The following is a 21,148-nucleotide window of genomic DNA, read 5'->3' as shown; positions in this document are numbered from 1 at the left end:
ACAACACACACACACACACAAATAAAAGTAACACTTTCGTTCTCATCTCTATCTAATCTGTATTTCCACTATGTTAACCTTTGCTTCTGAAGGAAGTAATTTAGGCAACGAGACAAAGAGATAACAGAAAGAAAACATAGAACTAGAGTTCAAGAACAAAGAAAGGGTCATGATGGAAGATGGAGAACAAATAAGATGAAAGGGGACCAAACAGGTGAGCAGACAAAGGGCCTTAGTATTACTCTTTGTGTTGCTTGTGAAATGCGATATTGATAAAAAAGAAATTAAAGCTTTTATGTATAGAAATTTCCTCTTAAAATAGATTATATGGAGGATGAGTGCCGAGGAATCAAAGATGGCACAATAGGAGAAAGAGTAAGTTGGGGAGTATACACCTCCCATGACAGGCTGGCTCCAGTAAACGTAAGGACTTTGAACCCACTACCTATTGGTAGTTAATGAGAACTAGAAAATGACATATATTGTTTAATGTGCTTAGATGATTTAGTTCTTATGTCCATACTGATTTGTCGTGAATGAAGATGCTATTCATAAATTGAGTACTATACAAAAAACAGTCTTTTAATAAATAATAGCATCATTGGCATCCATAATGACATAATTATACAAATATATCCTTTACAAAATTCTTTAATTTCGTCCAAATTCTTTTTCTGGCAATATATAAACGAGATCTGATTAAAACATGAAACTAAATATCCTACAAGTTAAGAACTGAATACCAACATTTCTATTTTTATCTGTTACTGTCCTTAGGAATAAAAAGTGGTGAAATACTGTGAAAACAAACCAAAAAATAAAGCTTTTTCAATTGAACCAAGTAAGTGGCAGAGGGTAAAAGGATGCTCTCATCTCATAACTATGGTGTTTACATATCAAGTATTCAGGGAAAACAAGTTTATTGAGCACAATAACTTGTACAGGTCCACCTTTCAGCATGAGTCAAGTATTAAAAGATAAGGAAAGAAAAACCTGGAAATCATTATGGACTTGTTCTGACCACATTTGGCTCAGGTTGGTAATACAAATGAGGGATACACTGTCTCTGGTGAAAATAATGAGTAGCCAAGAAGAAACCACCAGGAATCCTGACTTTTCCCACCCAGCTTTGCCTACTAGAAAGTAAATACAGACTCTAATATATGATCTAAGAAAGATGGAACGGTGTTACCTACCCAAAAGCAACTCCTCATTGTTTTGTCAAGATATCTAAGTTTCTCAGTTTTAGTATCTCCTCATAGAAATAAACTTGTGTCCATTGGACTAAATGACATCATATTGAGATAGATAACTCAGTTAGAAGAGGTTAGATTAAATGTATAAATTAGTCAACATAGCACTAGCTACCACTTAAATAGCACTTAGGCCTTAGGGACTGTTACAAAGAGCATTTGATTCAAAGTTTTGCATAAAAGCAAACTCTTATTCTTTATGGGAGGGAAGAACCAGAAAAAAACACTGTATTTTATATCTAGATATATTGGCTGTCACTGTAGAAGAGACCTTACAGATAGCCATTAAGCTTCATTGCATTTCTTAATGCCCCTTTGGTTCTATCATAAATTGAGATCATGACATTATGAGAGTATTTATAGAATTAATAATTTCCAGCTCTCATCTGGGTCCATCTTTCTTTACATTTCCTGTCCAGTACATAGGAAAGGCCCATTTGGAATTTAAGAAAACATCCAGAGACTTCGAAAAGTTATACTCTTTCTAAATCCATACATATTTATTTATTTATTTTTTTAATAACAGATGTAAATTTGAAGGGGAAATACCATATACTATAAGCCATTTGGGGATATCCTGTCTCTTAAGGATGACTTACACTTGTCATTTGAATCCATGGATGCTAAGAACTTAAACTCAAAACTCAGCTGTACTTTAGCTCTGAATCATTCCTTCCATGAACTCTGCATGTATTTTTATGACAAACACACATGTGTATGAAGTATGTGACCTCATTGGCAGTTATCTGCAGTGTCAAGTAGTACTGGCAGATACCCAGGAATTGACTGACACACATTTTATAGAACTGGAGTGAATTAATATGTCTACCAACTCCCAAACGTATGATAGGAAACAGAAAAACTTTAATACAGCAATCAATGACATACTGTGTGTGGTCAGAAGCCATTTACTCTATACCAAGAATATTTTGGGATACAGTATTCCGGAGTGTAAACATTGCTATTAAAATGCTAGGGGAGTAAAATAAGGATTTAACTAGAAGAATAAACGAGGAGGTTATTTTGCAAATTATTTATCACTTTTAAGAAGGAATTGTCCTTTTCCTCCTACAAGTTCTGAAGCTATTGAAAGATGAAGGGAGGCCTGATTTGCTTCAAAAGTTATGTCTTTATTTCTGTGGCCATTGGCCATCTGGAATAGTAAGTCCATAAGGTCGTTTTCCATAATGGGTTTCAACAATCTTGGGAACTCAGTGTAAGACAGTAAGTTATTTTAAAGGAAGAACACTGCGAAGAAAAAATTGAATGTTAAAATGTCCGCGAAAACCATGATAAAAGCAAAATGTCTTTTTTTGTACGATAAAATTGTGATATGTAAAGCCTGGACAGATTTTTAAAAGGGAAACTATTTCATTTTTTGTGTAGTATGGGGCAGGTAAATAGCAAAGGGTACATGTTACTTCTAAACTAGAATCGAGAACAAAGATGTGTCCTGGTTCTATCTGAAAAATCATTCTCGTAAATAAAAGTTACGGAATTCAAATTCCATGAGAGTTTATGAACTCTAATCCAAAAATTCTGCTCTCAGTCTGATTGCTATTTTATTTCTTAACTTGTCCAATCTTTCCATTACCCTCATTCCTTTCCTAACTGTATGAAGCACATACTGTCTCTTTTACCAAAGAGACATAAAGTTATGCTCACAAAGAGCATAACTGTTTAAATCCAGGGGAAGTATTTTAAATACCAGTACAGATCAAATTAGAGCAGATTCTCTCTTAAGGCAGCTTAAGCATTGAAAATTAAATTTTATGTTGTCTAGACAAACTATCATGATAATATCTTTTCCAGAATTTCCTAGATAGACTGTCTAGACTGCTCCAAATTCCCCAGGTAACAGCATAATCATCTTCTCACTGACTTCCTAAACAGTCTGGAACAGTATTTCCCAATATATAGTTACCATGCAAATCAAGGTCACTGAGCGTCTAAAGGAAAACCTCTCTCAGAGGCTCTGAGCTTTAGAATTTCAGAGAAATACTTGCATACCAATATCCAACCTCAAAGGTGATCACATGGGAATCTTTATTTATTTGTTTCAGTGGAGGAAATGGCCTCCTCCATTTGCCTGAGTATATGGCCTGGCTCCAGAACCTATACCTCTCCATCCCCCCACCCACCCATAAGGCCACGATGAGTAATTAACTGTTGACTTGAGAAGGAATATGCTGTGAACTCTACCAAATAGCAACTTCAAATAGAGAAAAAAAATGTGGATATTTTTCAGATAATGATAAAAATATGGAACGGTATATGATATTTTAATTTAAGGTAATCAAGGTCATCTAAGCTTCAAATTTAAAAATGAAGGAAAATGAGGTAAGTGCAGAAGCATGTGCAGAATCATATGAGAGCCCAGTGCCATAATTTACAAAATCTGATGAAGTACATTTAAGAGACAAGGTGACACTTAATTAACTAACATGAAAGATGGCAACAGCTTTCAGCCCTGAGATGCTGATTTATATTTTGAGGACGATAACTGACATTTTTTCCATCACCTATGACCTATTAGACAACGTTCAACTCTCACAACTGATGAGGTATGAGGTATAATAGAAACCGTTCTCTATCACTTTCTTGATTAGAAACAGAAACAGAGAGAAAATACCGTAAGTAGCTTGCTCTGTATCAAGCATCTAGTATCAAATTGAGGTTGGACAAAAACCCCTGCAGTCTGAGGCCAGAGGACACGCTTTTAACAATGATGGGATTAGAACTCTGAGTTTCTATAGCAAACAATGTCATCGGGTCAGGCCCTGCTAGGAGGGTTAGAAGGCAGCTTTTCTAAGTAGTCAACCTCTCACTTAAAATATATGAATGCCGAGGACCAAAGAGGGTTTGTTTAGTTTTGTTTTACATGTTATGAGACAGAGTCTCAGAGAGGTTAAGGAATTTTTCCAGTGTTCCACAGCTAGTGATTTGTAGACAATCAAAGCCAGATGTGACCCCAAAGCCCATGTCTTTTTCACTAAGCAGTACTAGGGGCTCAGCTCTCCTGATTCCATTGCTCTGTACAGAGGATGCAAAAAGCACAATATAATGTGGAGGGAATTCTCTAGAGCTATCTCTAGAATACGAAAAAGTGGGACAATCACCTTGGGGCCCAACTGTTAAGACACCTGACTATAGGAAATCGCTGAAAAGGAGACAGAGAGATTTATCCAGAGGTCCTCAAAACTGTATAAAGTCTGCAGGACTATGTGCAGGATATTATTTCTAATTTCACCAACAAGAAACAAGCAATTTAAGTAAAACTGCCTTTCCTTAACATTAGTTTTTTTTTTACTTAAAACTCTTGGGTATGTCAGCAAATACAGTATCCGTGCTTGTAAGGGAGAGGGGGAAGGGTGCAGGGGTGGGGGGTGGGGAATAGGCTGATGAGAGGCAAGTCCCTAAACTGGTGAGACCTGAGGAAAGTGTTTTCATTTTCCCAGACTCATAAGGAAATTCATAATCGTACTTAGTCTGGAAACCACATTGCCTCTAAAGTATCTTCTTATACAAGAAAAAAGAAAAAGGTACAGCATTGTTTTGATTTCGAAGCCTTTGGGTTGAAAGAACACATTTCTATCTCTTTAGGAAAGCTTAAGAAAATTTAGAGAGAGTCTAGCATTTATGTTATAAAGAAGGGCTAACACAAATTATATTTTACCTTTAGCAATCCAGAAATATTCCAGGAACAAATCCTTAATTTCTTCAGTATTTCTGAATTCCAATTTGGAAGAAAAGGCTGTCACACATGATTTTCTCACTACATGAATACTTTTGTTCCTAGGATTTTGAGCCAAAAATTATAAAAGGGTTTATAATTGAAGGCTGTTGGAAGGCCCAATTTGTGGACCTGCTTTCGATATTAGTAACTTTTTTTCTGTAAATGTTCCCCTAATTTCAATTTTTACTTCAATTTCCCTAGTTTTAACCTCCTCACCAAATTTGCTCACTAAAACATCTTTTAGGAACAATAGATAAATTAAAGAAATATTTTTTTTCCCCATATCACCAAAATCATAGCCAAAAATACAAAAGCAACACTTAGCTGAGTAAGAACACTCGTGTGAACAATTTAGGTCAAACATGATAGCAGATCACTGTGCACACATACAGCATCCTTTTTAAATCCCTAGGTAGAAGAAAACAACTGGGGTGGCAGACACTTCTGCCTGATGATGAAAATGGAGGGGAAAGCTGGCAATATACAAATGAAGGAGGAAACAGAACACTTTCAGCCTGCTGACATCTGCTGCACATGCAAAATGTATTGGATTCTGTAATCCAGGGCGAAAGCGAATGCTGTCTTCCTTCCTTCCTCCTGTTCCACAGTTATTGTTGAGTGATGGCCTCATTGTTTTTGCATTCACAGATTAAAATTAATAACAGCATCTGAATTTGAAGTAGGTCCCACTGAATAGAGAACCAGAAGCTGAATGAACTGAATAAATTAGGAATGAAGCATTTGAATAGGAAGGGGTCATGGACAAACACTATTTTTTAAAAGCCAGCTTTACCTCAGGATGATGTCCAATTTCAATGTAGGTGCAAATTGGATGAAAAGCCCCAGTTCCACAGGCGTACAAGTGGGTCTGATTATAAGCCTTAAGCACCTTGATGAAATTAGCACATTCTTTCTGTAAGACAAAAAGAAAACCAGTGAGTTCTAGCAGTCAGCGTGACTGAGGTATCCTCTAGGGTGCCAAGCATGTCTGAACAGATTTCTTTTGTGTCCTTTTCACAGCATTTCTAGGGCTTATTATTCTACTATTTGTTCATATTATTTCACGAACTAAAAACATGGAAGTTCTTACTCTATGGGGAGCTAAACAAAATACTTTCTTCCATAGTTCTTCTATAAAATTATTTGTAATTCATTTATCAAAAAATGTAGAATAAAGCTATAGATAACCAACAATCAAAGGTGGCTTTTCTAGAAATGAGGGGAACAGCAAATTATTTCATTAATTAATTAGACAAAGAATACAATGTGAAAGTTTCTTGCAAAAATCAGATTTGAATTTAAGGAAAGGAAAACAAACAACAAAAAAAGATAATATGACCTTCTCTTAAACATGAAGTTTAAATGTTAATAGTAATCCATAAAGATGGGCAATTGACTTTGAACTTGAGAGGTAGTGTCTCATAGTGAGCTCTATAGACCCTAAGAGGGTAGAGCCACCTTCTGCTGAAAATGTCACTTCAGCCTCAAACAGATTTGGGTATATTTTTGACGAGATAAAGATGTTAGAGTTTGGAATATCTGTTGGGTAAACAACATTTTGTAGAGTGGCTATAATTAATATGTACTTTAAGGAGATCCATGGACATCTTGAACCCATAAATGGACTCCCAGCTTAATGATCTATAGATTCCTCCAAATATAGAACAATTAGTGATAAGAGTAAATTCTAGTCGTGTCTTATTGTTTATAGAAATGTAGACACCCCTGCCATTTTATGATCTGAATAAAATATCACCTAAGAAATTAAATGGACAGAGCTGTTTGTATTCTTTCTATATGTTTTATTACATCTGTAGAGCTTGTGAAAGAAAATGTTTTTCTATGAGGGATCTTAGCCTTCTGTCCCTGTTGAGGAAAAGAGTTGGAGGACAAAGTGAGATATTCAGAATATAAATTGGATAATGTTATTTTTAAAAAAAAACACAAAAATAAACAAAATACAACAGAGAAGGAAAGACTCAATTTTTGCAAAATATTTCAATATTGTTAAAAGAAAAACTCTCAAATAGCTTCAAATAAAACTTTATGGTCTATTAACCATACAACACATCTTAAAAATTGAATATAAGTAGCAAATATGAGTTCATCATGGAATACATAATATCTGTTTTTAAAACATGCAAAAGAATAGTCATATGCTAAATAAAATTGCGCTGAAAATTATTTTGTTATTGATCATAGACCTTCTTAATTAGTTTTATGTTTTTGTCTATGAACATTTGGAATTAAGACACACACATGTAACAATAAATGCAGATAAGGATCAAAAACAGGCTATAGTGCGAACAAGGCTGGCAAACACAGTAGAGGATTGGGTCAGTCTTGGCACCTCTAAGTGTGTGACACTCCCAAAGTCACTCTCTATGACATGTGACTTACCAAGTGAAAGCTCAGAATGCATTGGGCTTATGTAGTCGGTTGGCGTTTATAACTGTGGTGTTACAGTAATTTAAGTACATTTCCACATGACATCTGTATTCTGTGTTTAAAGCCAATAATCTTGGTCTTAACTCTATCACCCCCATAAAAAGGGGGCAGGCAGCCAAACTTGAGCAGAATAATTGGTATTTAAATTCAAATAATTGCTTTCCATCATCACTGATTTTTCTAGGATGAAACTTGAGGATGTCCTATAAATATATTGTCCTAAAAGTGAATTAGACCTATTTAAACTAAAATATGTAACTTCCAACTTATGACTCATCATGATTTCTTAACGTATGCTGAGTAGTTTCGGGGAGTAACTACAATAAACATCGAATTTCTCCCACTATTTTGCTACTCAGAGCCTGACTCTTACTTTTGTCTGGTAAGGGATCATAACATACACAATTAAGCTCTGAAATCAACTGATTTTTCAAGTAGTTACGAAGGAAAAGATTCCTAGCTTAAAGGGTACATGGATCTCATCCATGTTTCACTTCGAACATGTCCATCCTAGGCAAAACTGTGAAATAGATATAACTTAGCTTCCAATACTCTCAGCAACAAACCCCCTATTCTGTAACAGTTTCTCCTCCATCCCCAAGAGGATAGTACATGAATGCTTGGGCAGGGGAAAGAGACTGCGGAGAGGGAAACATCTGATAAACTCATTTACAAATGAGGCATTCATGAGTCTTACCCAAAGGATTTATTTGTACTTTTAAGAAAATGCAGTCATTTACAAAGTCATTTTCAGGAAAGTGTTTTATTGCATCCCTTTCTTTGAAACTTATAGGTGTGGCCACATGATATGCTTTTACGTAAAGACAGCCATCCATGATTGTGGAATGAACATTCAAGATTATAAATAATCAGTTCCATCACCATATGCTAAAACCAAGAAATGGTTTGTGTATGTATTAGTAAGCAAATGAATATTCGAATAAATAACAGCAGTAGTCCCAGATGTATGTCTTGTTCATTTTAGAAAAGAACAGGACTTTAATTTGTCCACCATGCCTTTAAAGATATGCAGACAATTTTGAATACAAACCCAAATTCTCTAATCCCATTAGTAACAGCTAAGTGCATCCTAGAAATCTGAGAACAGACGGTAGTTCTCCATAATAAAAAATGAAACGAAGGAAATATTTTATGAGAACAGATATTTGTAAACACAAATGAAGGCTCATGTCACCTCTGCAACTGTGATGAATCCTAAAATCTTAGAATTTGTGGGTTTTCTGTTATAGATTGGATAACTGATTGGCAAAAACTAATGATTGAAAAAACTCTCAGGGTTCTTGAAAACTATGGAATTGAGCCACATTCAATATTATAACTTTAATTTCTTCTCTCTTAACTGTCAAAGAAGAACTACTGTAATAAGACAACTATTCCTTTACAGAGCTGGGTCGAGGGTGGAGGTTGGGGAGGGGTGGGAAATCAATCACAGGACTATAGCTGTGAAAACTGGCAAGTGGTTTCACTGAGAATGCTGATAACAGAGTCTATCTGTCCTACAAAGCAACTAGACCCACCCTATTGGCCTAAGGCCTAGAATGATCCCTTTCATTTCCCCACTGAACTCTCCCAGTTGGCAGCAGGTTGTATTGTTGCCATGCCCAGGGGCTAGCTCAATATTATTTTGAAGTGAAGGCTGATGCAAATAAAATGGAGAAAAATTTCTTGGGTCTGTAGAAGTGTGTTAAGACTGAAATGAAACAAAGAAATTGAATGAAATGCTTTCAAAATTGGTTAAACAATAGCTGTAAGAAAACTCGCCAACAACAATGGAGAAGGACACAGGGAATTAAAAGAACTGGACAGAAAAGAAACCAAAACTTAACAGAGACATTGTTTGAAGGATTTCTTCTTTAAACAGAAAACCTACACATGAGTATCTGTCCTGTCATTTATTTGCCTTCGTTCTCTAACTTGTTGCTGCCAAGGTTTTTGAATGTTCCAAAACAGGATATTCTTTTTATTTGGAAACAGCCTGGACATTCCATTAAAAAAGAAGGAAGCGTGGCAGAAAAAGGAAACACACTTCACACGTTTCTGCTCTAGGGAGACAGAAGAAGAGTGTTTCTGACCTTTTCTTGAACCGTGACGATTCTTAAAACACAGAATGTAATGTACTTTTTGGCATGGAACTACTGCACTGCTTTGCTCAGCACTGGCGGATTTACAACATAATACAGAGAATGTAATCAGTTCAAAATGAATTCATTTTCAAACCTTGATCTTTTTTGAAATTTAAGTTGATATACACAGACAAGTTTAGCAACAAGTTGTCTTCCCAAGAGTCAGGCAACCACCCTGACCTCTTATTTTACTGAAATGCACTCCAGACAAACAGTATTATAGTAAATTACAAGTAAAGGCAGTTATAAACCAGTAAACCCCAAGGCCACACCTGAGAAGCAATGATTAATCATCCTAGTGACAAACCATTTACTTTTGTAAAGGGTTTCTAGTGTTTTCAGATCAAATGGATAGAGGAATTACACATAGAGATATTAGCCTGGAAAAATAAATTAGAAAGAAAATATCTACCCCCGGAAAAAGACATAGGAACCAAATGCACAGTGATCCAAAAACAAACATTACAAATATGTAGCACTGATTAGACTGTGTTATGCAGACTTTTCCTGGACAGTTACAAAAATAAAGTCCATCCATCTGTCAAAACAACTGTTCCATGCATGAAAATTAAAGCAGAATTGAGGTGTTTTTAACTAACTTCCGATAATTATATTTTTCACAAAAGAATATAATTTACCTCAAATTCCAATTACCTCCTTGCATGTTCTTAAATTATGAATGGAACAGTGAAATTTTACTCTAAGAGAAAAGTGAAGGCTGTAAAGATGAACAACCTCTATGCAAATATATTCAGTTAATGATTAAATCTAACAACTTGTTCAGGTTCAAATACAATCAGCCCAAAATGAAGGGGTATGGTACGGCATTACTTCAGGTCACTGAACATTCACTTAAATAGGAAAAAAAAAAAGTCTATATTCCATCAGTAGTTTATGTAGAATTATTTTAATGTATAATCTAGCAGCTAGGAAAGCAAAGGAAGTACTTTCCTATGATGACGGGTGGATTCATTTCTGCATGAAAATCCATTAAATAAATAAACTTAATTCCTGAAGTTAATCTATTGACTTTCTTTTCCTCTGGTCAATTTATTTGGCAAGCTAGCAGAATACTAGAATCTCCGTGCCAAAGCAGTAATCTGTGAGATTGTTCCTGTCACTCAACTTCATCCCTCTCTGTATTTAAGCAGTTCCGTGCCTATCTAACAATAATGTCTTCTTTTTTCTTCTAACACTGTGCTGACATCAGGTCATTCATAATCATGTTTTCCTAATACTCAGGAGTCACTAAAGGATGTTACAAATCTCTTCCTCAAAGGGACATATCTAGTAAAACTAAGATTTAACCATGTTCTAATTATAGAATTAGCCATCTAATGTTAAATTGGTAACTTGAAATTTTTTAACACCCACCTTATAAAATGGTGAGTAGGCTGTTCTGTCCATTTTGGGAAACGTTTTTACTTCACTATTAATAATGATGGCATAATAACATCAGTTGACCTTGTCACCTTAATGCTTTCTTTTAATTTTAGGGAAGTTTTAAAAATTCTGATTCAATTAGGACAACAAAATTGGCATTATTTCATGGCTAGCCTAGTTATTTAAGTATGTAAGTCTATTCATATTAATTGAACTATATCATAATTAAAACTATAACTGAAAATTAAATTTAAATTGGCTTGAATGATGTGGCAGGCACCTGCACAAGGCTACCAAATCATTTTACTTAAATGCTCATTTTAGTTAAGGGTCTCATTTGATTGGTTTTTCACCTCTGAATTGACTATTTGTTTTGAAATACTGCTTAAGGTTCTATAAACATTTTTCTTTCAAATTACTTGAAACTTTCAAACTTGGTCAAAATGATTATACAAATAGCTCTCTAGACCATAAAATTAGCAAAAGTTGCCCAATGTGTTTCTCTTCTACTATTTAAAGAAGCTTTGAGCATTTAACCTTGAAATGCCATATGGACCAGAGAAGCTGATCGTATCTATTTTTTGGCATATATTTTCTTTTATATGTATTGTGTGATCAATCTAAAGAATTATCACATTTGCACCATTCACTGGCATTTATGTGATTGTGAGCAGTCCATAATATGTACCTACCATAACCTTTCTACATCTCAATTCAAATGAGTGCACAAAATTCTAAAATATTATGTGAAATCAACCTAAATATTTTCCCCGCCAGAACAATTAAGTAGTTAAAACCCTTATTCTGAATTCAATAATGATATCTTATGATTTGCAATTTTATGCAAAGTGATGAACTATGGAATTTTAAAAGTTGTTTATATGTATTAATATTTAATGGAGATATTATTTATTCTAAAGTAGGCATTTACATTTGGAAAGGTATTCTCAAGTAGTTTAAGAAAAACAGAGAAAAAACAAAGAAATCATATTAATAAAACAAATAGCATGAAGGCAGTTACTTGTATTAATGTGATGATTTAAAATCAGTTATGGCTTAGAACTATTCAGGCATCATCTTCCATTTTCTGTGTGATTGTCAGAAAGTTACTTAGTATCTCAAAGCCTTAGTCTCCTTAATTAATAATGGATTAATGATATATTCATGTAAATTACTTAGCATGACACCTAGCACTTATTAATTGATCAGTAACTGGCTCTTAATCTTAACATAAGCAATCATCTGTTTATTAGTTCTACATGTGCTTAAGTCATATACCATTTCACACGCTGCGCCCTGACTTGGACAAGAAAAACATTATAAATAGTTTATTTCTTGTAAGGACAGTACAGAGTTTAAGCCCATATTAGTAGTAAGGAGAAGTGGATTTAATAAAATTGGTTTTGAATATTAATCTGTGCTCAATTGTTACAAAGGGAAATTGTATTTTGTTCATTAGAATTCTCATGAAATTCCAGTCCTCCAGCAGGAGGACTATAAATTATAATCGAAGTGGTAGATAGCATGAAGCATGCATGTATCAAAAAGCAAAAACAATAATTATTTCTGAACAGTTGTGGCCTATAGCAACTTCAGGCCCATTTATCTGTCGCGGAGGCAACAGCTTTCATTGATTTCTTCATTATCTCTCACATCTGTATAAGGTTTAATCCCCATATTAAAATCCTTTTCCATATCACTCATATTGGTTCTAGTCTCTGATCAAACCCTAATTGATAAAAGGATGTATCTTACTACCATACAGTAGCTCATTATGATATGTAATATAAGGGGAACATGGATTTGACACATTAAAAAAACAAACAAACAACAAAAAAACGACACAGGGTTATTAATTGATCATTTTGTTTATTTCTAAATGTAAATGGTTTCTCCTTTTAAAATGAACATTGGGTTTTAGATTCAATAAGTTATATTAAGTTTGGTATCATTTAAAACACAATACTAAAGAATCTATTTTTTAGTTCACACATATACACACACATAGTCTATAATACCATGTAAAGCATATAGAATAGAGTATATTTATTATATTTAGCATCTAATTTGAATTTAATTATCAGACCTTTAAGAATGTTCTCTGAGTACATAAATGCTAAATATAAGTTAAGATTCTCAATCTCCTGAAACAATGTCAAATTTTAGAGACACTACAATTTTGCATCTTATGCTCCTTGTCATGCTTAAAAATCTAGTAAGTAGAAATATATAAAAATTAAATGATATAAAAAAAACTTTACAAAAGTTTCGTGATGTCCTCTGGACATAAGGATGATTTTAGTTTTTATTGCTACATTTCCAATTCAAATTAAAGAAAAAATAATCAAAAGTTGACCAAAGCTTATTTGCCTTGAGACACGGAGACAGAGCATATCTGAGAAAAATATTCCAAGAGGTAATATTAAATCTATGATATGATGGTTAGTGTATCCTCAAAAGTGAGTAGAGATCATTTAATAACTCGATTCTTAGAAGATGAGGGAATAGGTAAACACTATGTCTGCTGCCTCCCATAATCATGTTAAAATTACATCTAAATTATAGAACAATGAACCTGGAGAATCATCTGAAAACTAGCTGATCAGAACTCCTATCACTAAGGATATGAAGAAGAGTCCACATCAAGACTGGAAGGAAGGGTGGAGATGTGAAACAGACTGACCCTAAACCCACAGGTAGTTGTTTTAAGCACTAGGAGGGACACCTTGGCATTGAAGGTTCCCCTTGAAGAGTGAGGGTTCCCAGTCCCACACCAGGCTTCTCAGCCCAGGGGTCCTGTGCTAGGAAGAGGAGGCCCCACAACATCTAGCAGTGAAAATTAGCAAGGATACCATTCCTCCTGGTGAGACGGAAGGCAGCTGGAAACCCAGAAATCCTCTTTAAGGGCCCGGGCACAGACCCATTCAGTTAAAAGCACTCACTCTGAGCTCTGGCAGAGGGGTGGCAACTGGAGAGATGCCAGAGACATATAGGGAAAGATTGAGTTGTGTGGCTTCAGAGACAGAGCTAAAGGGACAGCCGTTATTATCCCTGTGTGGAGCCTTCCTCACATGTAGCCTACAGGTGGGCACCATTTTTCTGTGTTGAACCCTCCCTCATAGGGCCAAATCTGAGAACACATTGGTCTAGTAAAATCTGTGTGCTCCCCACATTGATGAATCCCTGAGTCTCTGCCCCTTCCAGCTGGTGTAGCATCGTCCAGGGCACTCTTGGCTCCTGGGCAACTGGCCCTGCCCCACCATCTGCAGGAGGCTTCTACAGCAAGGGATGCCACACAATGGCCTGAGAAATTTTGGTGGTAGGCAATCAATCCTAGCTCATGCTGCAGCCTTTCTTGGGCAGCTCTCTGGGTTTTGTGAGACCAAGTTCAGAGACAGCTAGCCACAGTGTTCTCAGGGAATTCTGAGAAGTGGCTCAGCACTGGCGTGAGAACTGAATTTGAATTAACATCGTGAAAACCATGGGTCATATCTTGTGATTCTATGGGACCCCACCCAACCCAGTTTGGTCGACATTGACAGGGACACTCTTGGTTTCTGGGTGGCTGCCCCGCTGCACAAGCTGCAGGAGGCTTGTACAGCTGACATTCCACAGTGGTCTAGGGGACTTTGAGTGGTGGATGGTCAGCACCAGCTCATATTTCAGTTATTCTTGAGTAGCTTTCAGGGTTCTGCAGGCCTGAGGTGAGTGGCAGCTGGCCACAGTGCTCACTGGGCTTTTTGCAGAGTGGCCACAGGCTCACCACAAGAACTAAACCTGAATCAATTTTGTGAAAACCACCAGCACCACTCAAATGACTTCATAGGACCTTGCCCCCTGCCAAAGCCAGGTAGCATCACTGGTCACACTGTCAGCTGGGTCAACCAGCCCAGCCCATATAGTTAAGAAGGCTCTTTCAGTGGCTGAGCCTTATGGGCAGCTGGCAGCTAAAAACAGGTCTAGGGGGTCTTGGGCCTTTTACTAAACTGCCCCAGGTCCAATACTCGTGGCAACCAGCTTCAGTTCACAGCGAGGCCACCCACACATACCTCCGGGTCCAGGACAGGGAGCAACCAACTGCATATAACTTTAGCATTTCCCCAAGGTAGCCCTGTGTGAGTCACAGTTAAGGCTGAAATTGGCCTACACAGGAACCCCTACAAAAAGGCACCAGAAACAACACACCCAGAGGCCAGTCTCAGACCACACTAGAGCACTACCCAATTAGCCCCACAAATGGCATATCCAAAGAGTGGTCTAAACAGGCACAAAAGCTGACTGGGGCGAATCCTCCTCTGAAAGGGCTCCACACCCAGAAGTTCATATGTTGTGGGCATAGCCAGTCCTCACCCAGTCAGCCTGAGAGTCAATCCCACCCACTGACACACCAAAAGCAATCAAGGTTCAACTACAACAGGGGAATGCACACAACACATACAAAAGATACTCTCATTTTTTGCAGATGACTTGATATTACATATAAAGAACCTCAAAGATTCCACCAAAAAACTATTAGAACTGATAAATTTGGTAAAGTAGCAGGATATAAAATTAATATTCAGAAATTGGTTGCATTTTTATACACCAGTAACAAATCAGAAAGAGAAATTAAGAAAATAATCCTATTAACAATTGCATAAAAAATTAAAATATCTAGGAATAAATTTAACCAAGAAAGTAAAAGACCTATACTCAGAAAATTATAAGACAATAAAGAGAGAAATTAAGGAAGATACAAATAAATGGAAGCATATACCATGCTCATGGATAGGAAGAAATAATATAGTTAAAATGTCCATACTACCCAAAGCAATGTATAGACTCAATGAAATCCCTATCAAAATACCAATGGCATTTTTCAAAGAACTAGAACAAGTGATCCTAAAATTTACATGGACATTAAAAGAACCCAGATAGCCATGGCAATCTTGAGAAAGAAGAACAAAGCTAGAGGTATCACGCTACCTGATATCAAACTAAACTCCAAAACCATAGTAATCAAAACAGCATAGTATTGGCATAAAAACAGACACATAAATCAACAGAACAGGATAGAGAGAACAAAAACAAAGCCTTGCTTACAAGGTCATTTAATCTATGAAAAATAAGGAAGAATATACATTGGGTTAAAGACAGTCTATTCAATAAATGGTGCTGGGAAAACTGGAGTGATAAACACACAAAACACTGAAAATGAACCACCTTCTTACACCAAGAATAAACTCAAAATGGATTAAAGACTTAAATGTAAGACCCCAAACCATAAAACTCCTAGAGAAATAGGCAGTAAGCTCTCAGACATTACACTTACTAATATTTTTACGGACATTTCTCCAACAAAGACATACAGATGGCCAATAGATACATAAAAAGATGCTCAATATCAGTAATCATCAGAGACATGCAAATAAAAAATAAAAAAACACGTATCATCTCATACCTGTCAGAATGGTCATCATCAATAAATCAACAAACAATAAGTATTGGAGGGGATGTGGAAAAAAGGGAATCCTTGTGCACTGTGGATGAGATTGCAAATTGGTGTGGACACTATGAAAAACAGTATGGAGGTTCTCAAAAAAATTAAAAATAGAACTACTGTATGACCCAGCAATTCCATTCCTGGGTATATTTATCCAAAGAAATCCAAAACACTAATTTGAAAAGATACAGGTGCCACTATGTTCCCTGGAGTGCTATTTACAATAGCCAAGATATGGAAACTGAAATGTCCATCAGTAGACAATTGGGTAAAGAAATCGAGTACATATATATAATGGAATACTACTCTGCTACAATAAAATAAAATAAAATAAAATCTTACCATTTGTGACAGCATGTATAGACCCATAGGGTATTATGCTAAGTGAAATAAGTCAGACTAAGAAAGACAAATACCATATGATCTCACTTATATGTAGAATCTAAAGACTAAAATAAACAAACAAAAACAGAAACAGAGTCATAGATACAGAAAACAAATTGACATTTACTAAATAGGAGAGGGTTGAGGGCTGGGTGAGAAAGGTGGAGGGATTATGAAATACAAATTGGTAGTTACAAAATAGTCACGGGGATGTAAAGTACAGCATTGAGAATGTAGTCGATAATATGGTAATAGGTATGTATACTGTCAGGTCGGTACAGAATTATCAGGGGCATCACTTCATAAATTATATAAAGGTGAAACCATTATTCTGTACACCTGAAACTAAAATAAAATAATACTGAATGTCAACTATAATTTTAAAAATAATCACAGGGATATTAAGTACAGCATAGGGAATATAGTCAATAATATTGTAATAAGTATCTACAATGCCAGATGTGTAATAGACTTATTGGGGTTATAATTTTGTAATGTATATAAATATCAAATCACTATGTTGCTTTGTACACCTGAAACTAATAAAACAATCATTCTTAAAAATATGAGTAGAATTTCATTCATGAAGATTACCAAGTGCATAAGAAATGGAAATCCAATGATGACCATTAGAAACTACATGTCAGTTGGAACAAACTGCTAACTATGTAATGAGAAGACATTGGCTGAAAACCTGTTCCCAGAGGAACTGTCCAAATGATTCTAAAGAACGTTGTATTATAAAATGCTTACTGTACTCTAAAATTATGTACAATGATGCATGGGTGAAATATGGTATACAATCAAATCTAAATAATAAGTTGTCAACCAATGCCAAATATTTGAATTTCATTTTAGTCACTTAAGGATACGATTGAAATTTCCAATGAAAAGGAACACAACTCAAAATCCCCAAGCCTTCTGAAAGTTTTATATATCTCTAAGTGCTAGTCCTACTTTGCAAATATAAACTTAAAATGCATTTAAATTTCAATCCTGACTGTAAAAGGTTTCCAAAAGTACATTCATATATATGAGATGTGATCCATAGCAATTCAGATACAATGATCACCGTCATATTTTGTTGTATTAGTAAAACATATTAATTTAAAAATATGAATAAAACCTAGTTTATAAAATAATTTTAATGGCAAAGCTTAATTTTCCATACATCTCCTCCCTAAAATGCAAAACTGGTTTACCCAATTGCTTTAAAAATAAATTTGTATTTTATCACTAAACACGAGTTACATAAATGAGCTAATAAAAGTAATGCATTTAGAATACCAAAAATACATAGTAAGCTCTCAATCAGCATCAGCTATTATTACAGCTACTACTACTTCTGAATACCAAATTAAAACATAATCCTTCTGTTCAAGTTGTGGGAAATTTACCCCAAGCAGAAAGAAACACACACACATGAATGCATATGAAAATCTATGCTTATTTCTGTAACATTTAATAAGAAAAAGTTTTCACTGGTCTTCATAAAAAATAAGTTGTCTGCATACCTGACATATTATCAAATTTCATGATGGGAATCATGTTTAAAAATGAATAAACTGGCCATAGTCTTTCACTTGTTAGATCTCCTTGAGTGCCACAAAAACAAAAAACAAAAAACCCACAATTTATAATCAATACTGTCAAGAACTGTAAAGTATCTGTGATTCTGCCCTACTTGTAAGATAAGTTACCCTGGCACAGTTTCATGGAGGTTGGCAGAAGATATATGTCTCCTGGGTCAGAGATAAAATACTTTATTGCCCACAGAAATAGCAGTAAAGTATCAGCATTTCTCCTGCCAGTTCTCCAAGTTCCAATTTCCACCGGGCAATGAGAAGAGTGGCAGGTGACACCTGCACATGCAGGGAGTTGAATTATAGGAGAGGAACCCAGGGTTGAGGGAACCTGAATACTTCATAATAGTCATAAGCATATTGGATCTTGAGGGAGATGGTACATTCATCTCACTGGGCCGTAAGCATACCTGACCTTTGCTCCAATGGTTACACTATGTGAACTCCTCAAGGCTGTTTGCAAACCAACCTTTTGCTTCACAGGGAGACACTACTTTCCAAGTCTCTTCACTGTACAAATATCCTTCAAGACAGTCTGTAAAAAAGGCAGTCAATGCTTCTTTTCATCACATGTGCAAAGTGTAAGCGATCCATGCAAAATTATCTCCCAAGAATTATACATAGAGTTTAGAGATGTAATGAAAACTTATGATTTTGTAGAATTCTATAGGAGGTAATTCTAGCTATCCATTTAATAAAATTCTATTTTGACTTGAAGTCTCTCAAATAAAATAAAAATATTAAAGTTGTTGTCAACTTCAACCTTTGAAAAAGTAAATGAAATTCAAGGACTAACATGCATTTTGGACTGTACTGTAACTTAAGACATGTATATAACTTCAAAGTCTCAAATGCATTCACTTCGTAAAAATTGGTGTTGTTGAGGTTCTTCAATTTGAGCCATGATAACTTTCATAAACATGTTATAATATATCATAGCATTAAATGTAAGTAACAACTAAAAACAAATATATAAAAATATATCCCTCAAAAATTTCAAGTGTCCCAAAATTCAGGTGCATGATTCAACACTTTGAAATGTATTCAACGATAGGAATGTTATGAAATCTGCTTTTTTTGTTCATCTCAGATGGTTGAAATTTTGATTTCCAGTGATGTTCAAAATATTTCTAACAGTCATACGGTTGCCATTTGGTTTTATTGAGACTTAGTGCAAAGAGAGATGGTTTAATAGGATAAACAAAGAATCAGAGAGCTATTGATTCAAAACAGATTCTTTTAGCAGTTTAGCATGTATTCAGTTTTCATTTGCAAAACAGGGTCAAGGAAGTTAATCCCTCAATAGAAATGTTATTGTGAATAATAAAGTGGATTTTAAGCACTGGAAAAATATTTAAAAAAAAAGAAAGTAAAGGTGGATAAAAGCAGTCAGAATAGAGATATCTGGATTGCATTTATCTCCTCATTCAAGGTCTCTGTCCAATAATAGTATATACATATATATATATATATATATATATATATATATATATATATATATTTTTTTTTTTTTTTTTTCAAATTACAAATCTCAAGTAACAACAATGAAAAAGTTCATAAGCAGTTCACTCCTCTAATATAGAAATGCCATAACAATGTAAAGGTTTAGAACCTACAGCACGAAGAAAGCTTATTAGTATATATCCTCTATATTCACTTCTCCAAGAGGAAAATAAATTTAGATTAATATTCCTGTCAGAAATGTCATTAGCAGCTGCCAAAGACACATTTATGTGCTCTCTAGATAGATCATAAATAGATAGATAGATAGATAGATAGATAGATAGATAGATAGATGATAAAGGGAGAGGGAGAGGGACTATAAATGTGTCTTAGACTACACATTCCCTCTTTATCACAAAGTCCATCTTTGTGGAATAGTTGCTTGAATTCCAGATGCTGACTTAAGAAATATGTTTGATACAAAACTGAGCCATGAGAAATGATGGTTTGTATCTTCCCAGCTACCTAAGAAAATGGGGAAAGGGTTCAATTTTCTGTATGATGTTACACTCAGTGACATAGGATCTATGTGTCAATCCAGTGGCATGTCCCGAGTTCCCAGGTGGCGGAGCCATCTTAACCAGACTTAAGAATGACCAACTCTCAAGATAACATAAAATTAGCCGGTGTCTTTGCCCCGCTTTTCCTATAGCATTTTCCTATTGTATCCTTGCATCTGAGCCTAATACTGAGAAGCGAGCAATTCCCCCTAGATGGTTTGTTAAAAGTAGCTTTATTTCCAGAGGGCTTTCTGAGAAAGCACGTAAAACCAGAAGACAAAGGGTAAACTTAGGTTCTAGAAACCAAAGAGAGCACTCAAGGAGGTTGTTAGTTTACTTTTCTGTAAATGTTCAGGTCAGTTCCTATTTTGGTTACAATTCTATCTTAGAGTCCTGAATGCTCCAAAAGCAATGCAAACCTCATTCTTGTGCTTTTCAGCATTGCAAGAGCTTTTTGAAAGGAATTTTTGTCCATAATCACAGCTGACTGTTATTTACCAAACACAGAGTGCAGAATTTCCATCAAACTAACTGTCCATGTTTCCCTTCGAAAACCAGGTATTGAATGAAAATTATAAAAAAACTCTTTAATCTTTCTTTCTAAGTGATTATTTAAGAAAATATTGGTAAAAATACTAATGCTATTTATTTTTCTTATGTTTATCAAGGAAGAAATGTTACAAATTCCAGGAAGTCTACTAACTGCTATTCTAAAATAATACATTAAGAAAG

At 35.2% G+C, this 21,148-nt stretch overlaps 1 protein-coding gene across 6 annotated transcripts in view; it reads right to left on the bottom strand.

Annotated features, from left to right (window-relative positions):
• SEMA3A (semaphorin 3A) overlaps positions 1-21,148 on the bottom strand; it is a 488,784-nt gene that overhangs the window by 126,934 nt on the left and 340,702 nt on the right. For all 6 annotated transcript variants that reach the window (XM_033088936.1, XM_033088935.1, XM_033088937.1 and 3 more), the window contains one exon: positions 5,783-5,902. In XM_033088936.1, coding sequence (XP_032944827.1) covers positions 5,783-5,902 — 120 coding nt within the window. The remainder of the gene's footprint in view (positions 1-5,782; positions 5,903-21,148) is intronic.

Source organism: Rhinolophus ferrumequinum, chromosome 20 (assembly GCF_004115265.2).
Source record: "Rhinolophus ferrumequinum isolate MPI-CBG mRhiFer1 chromosome 20, mRhiFer1_v1.p, whole genome shotgun sequence".
Classification (NCBI taxonomy): domain Eukaryota; kingdom Metazoa; phylum Chordata; class Mammalia; order Chiroptera; family Rhinolophidae; genus Rhinolophus; species Rhinolophus ferrumequinum.
The sequence above is the reverse complement of the archived record's forward strand: the minus strand, read 5'-3'. Positions and strand labels throughout refer to the sequence as shown.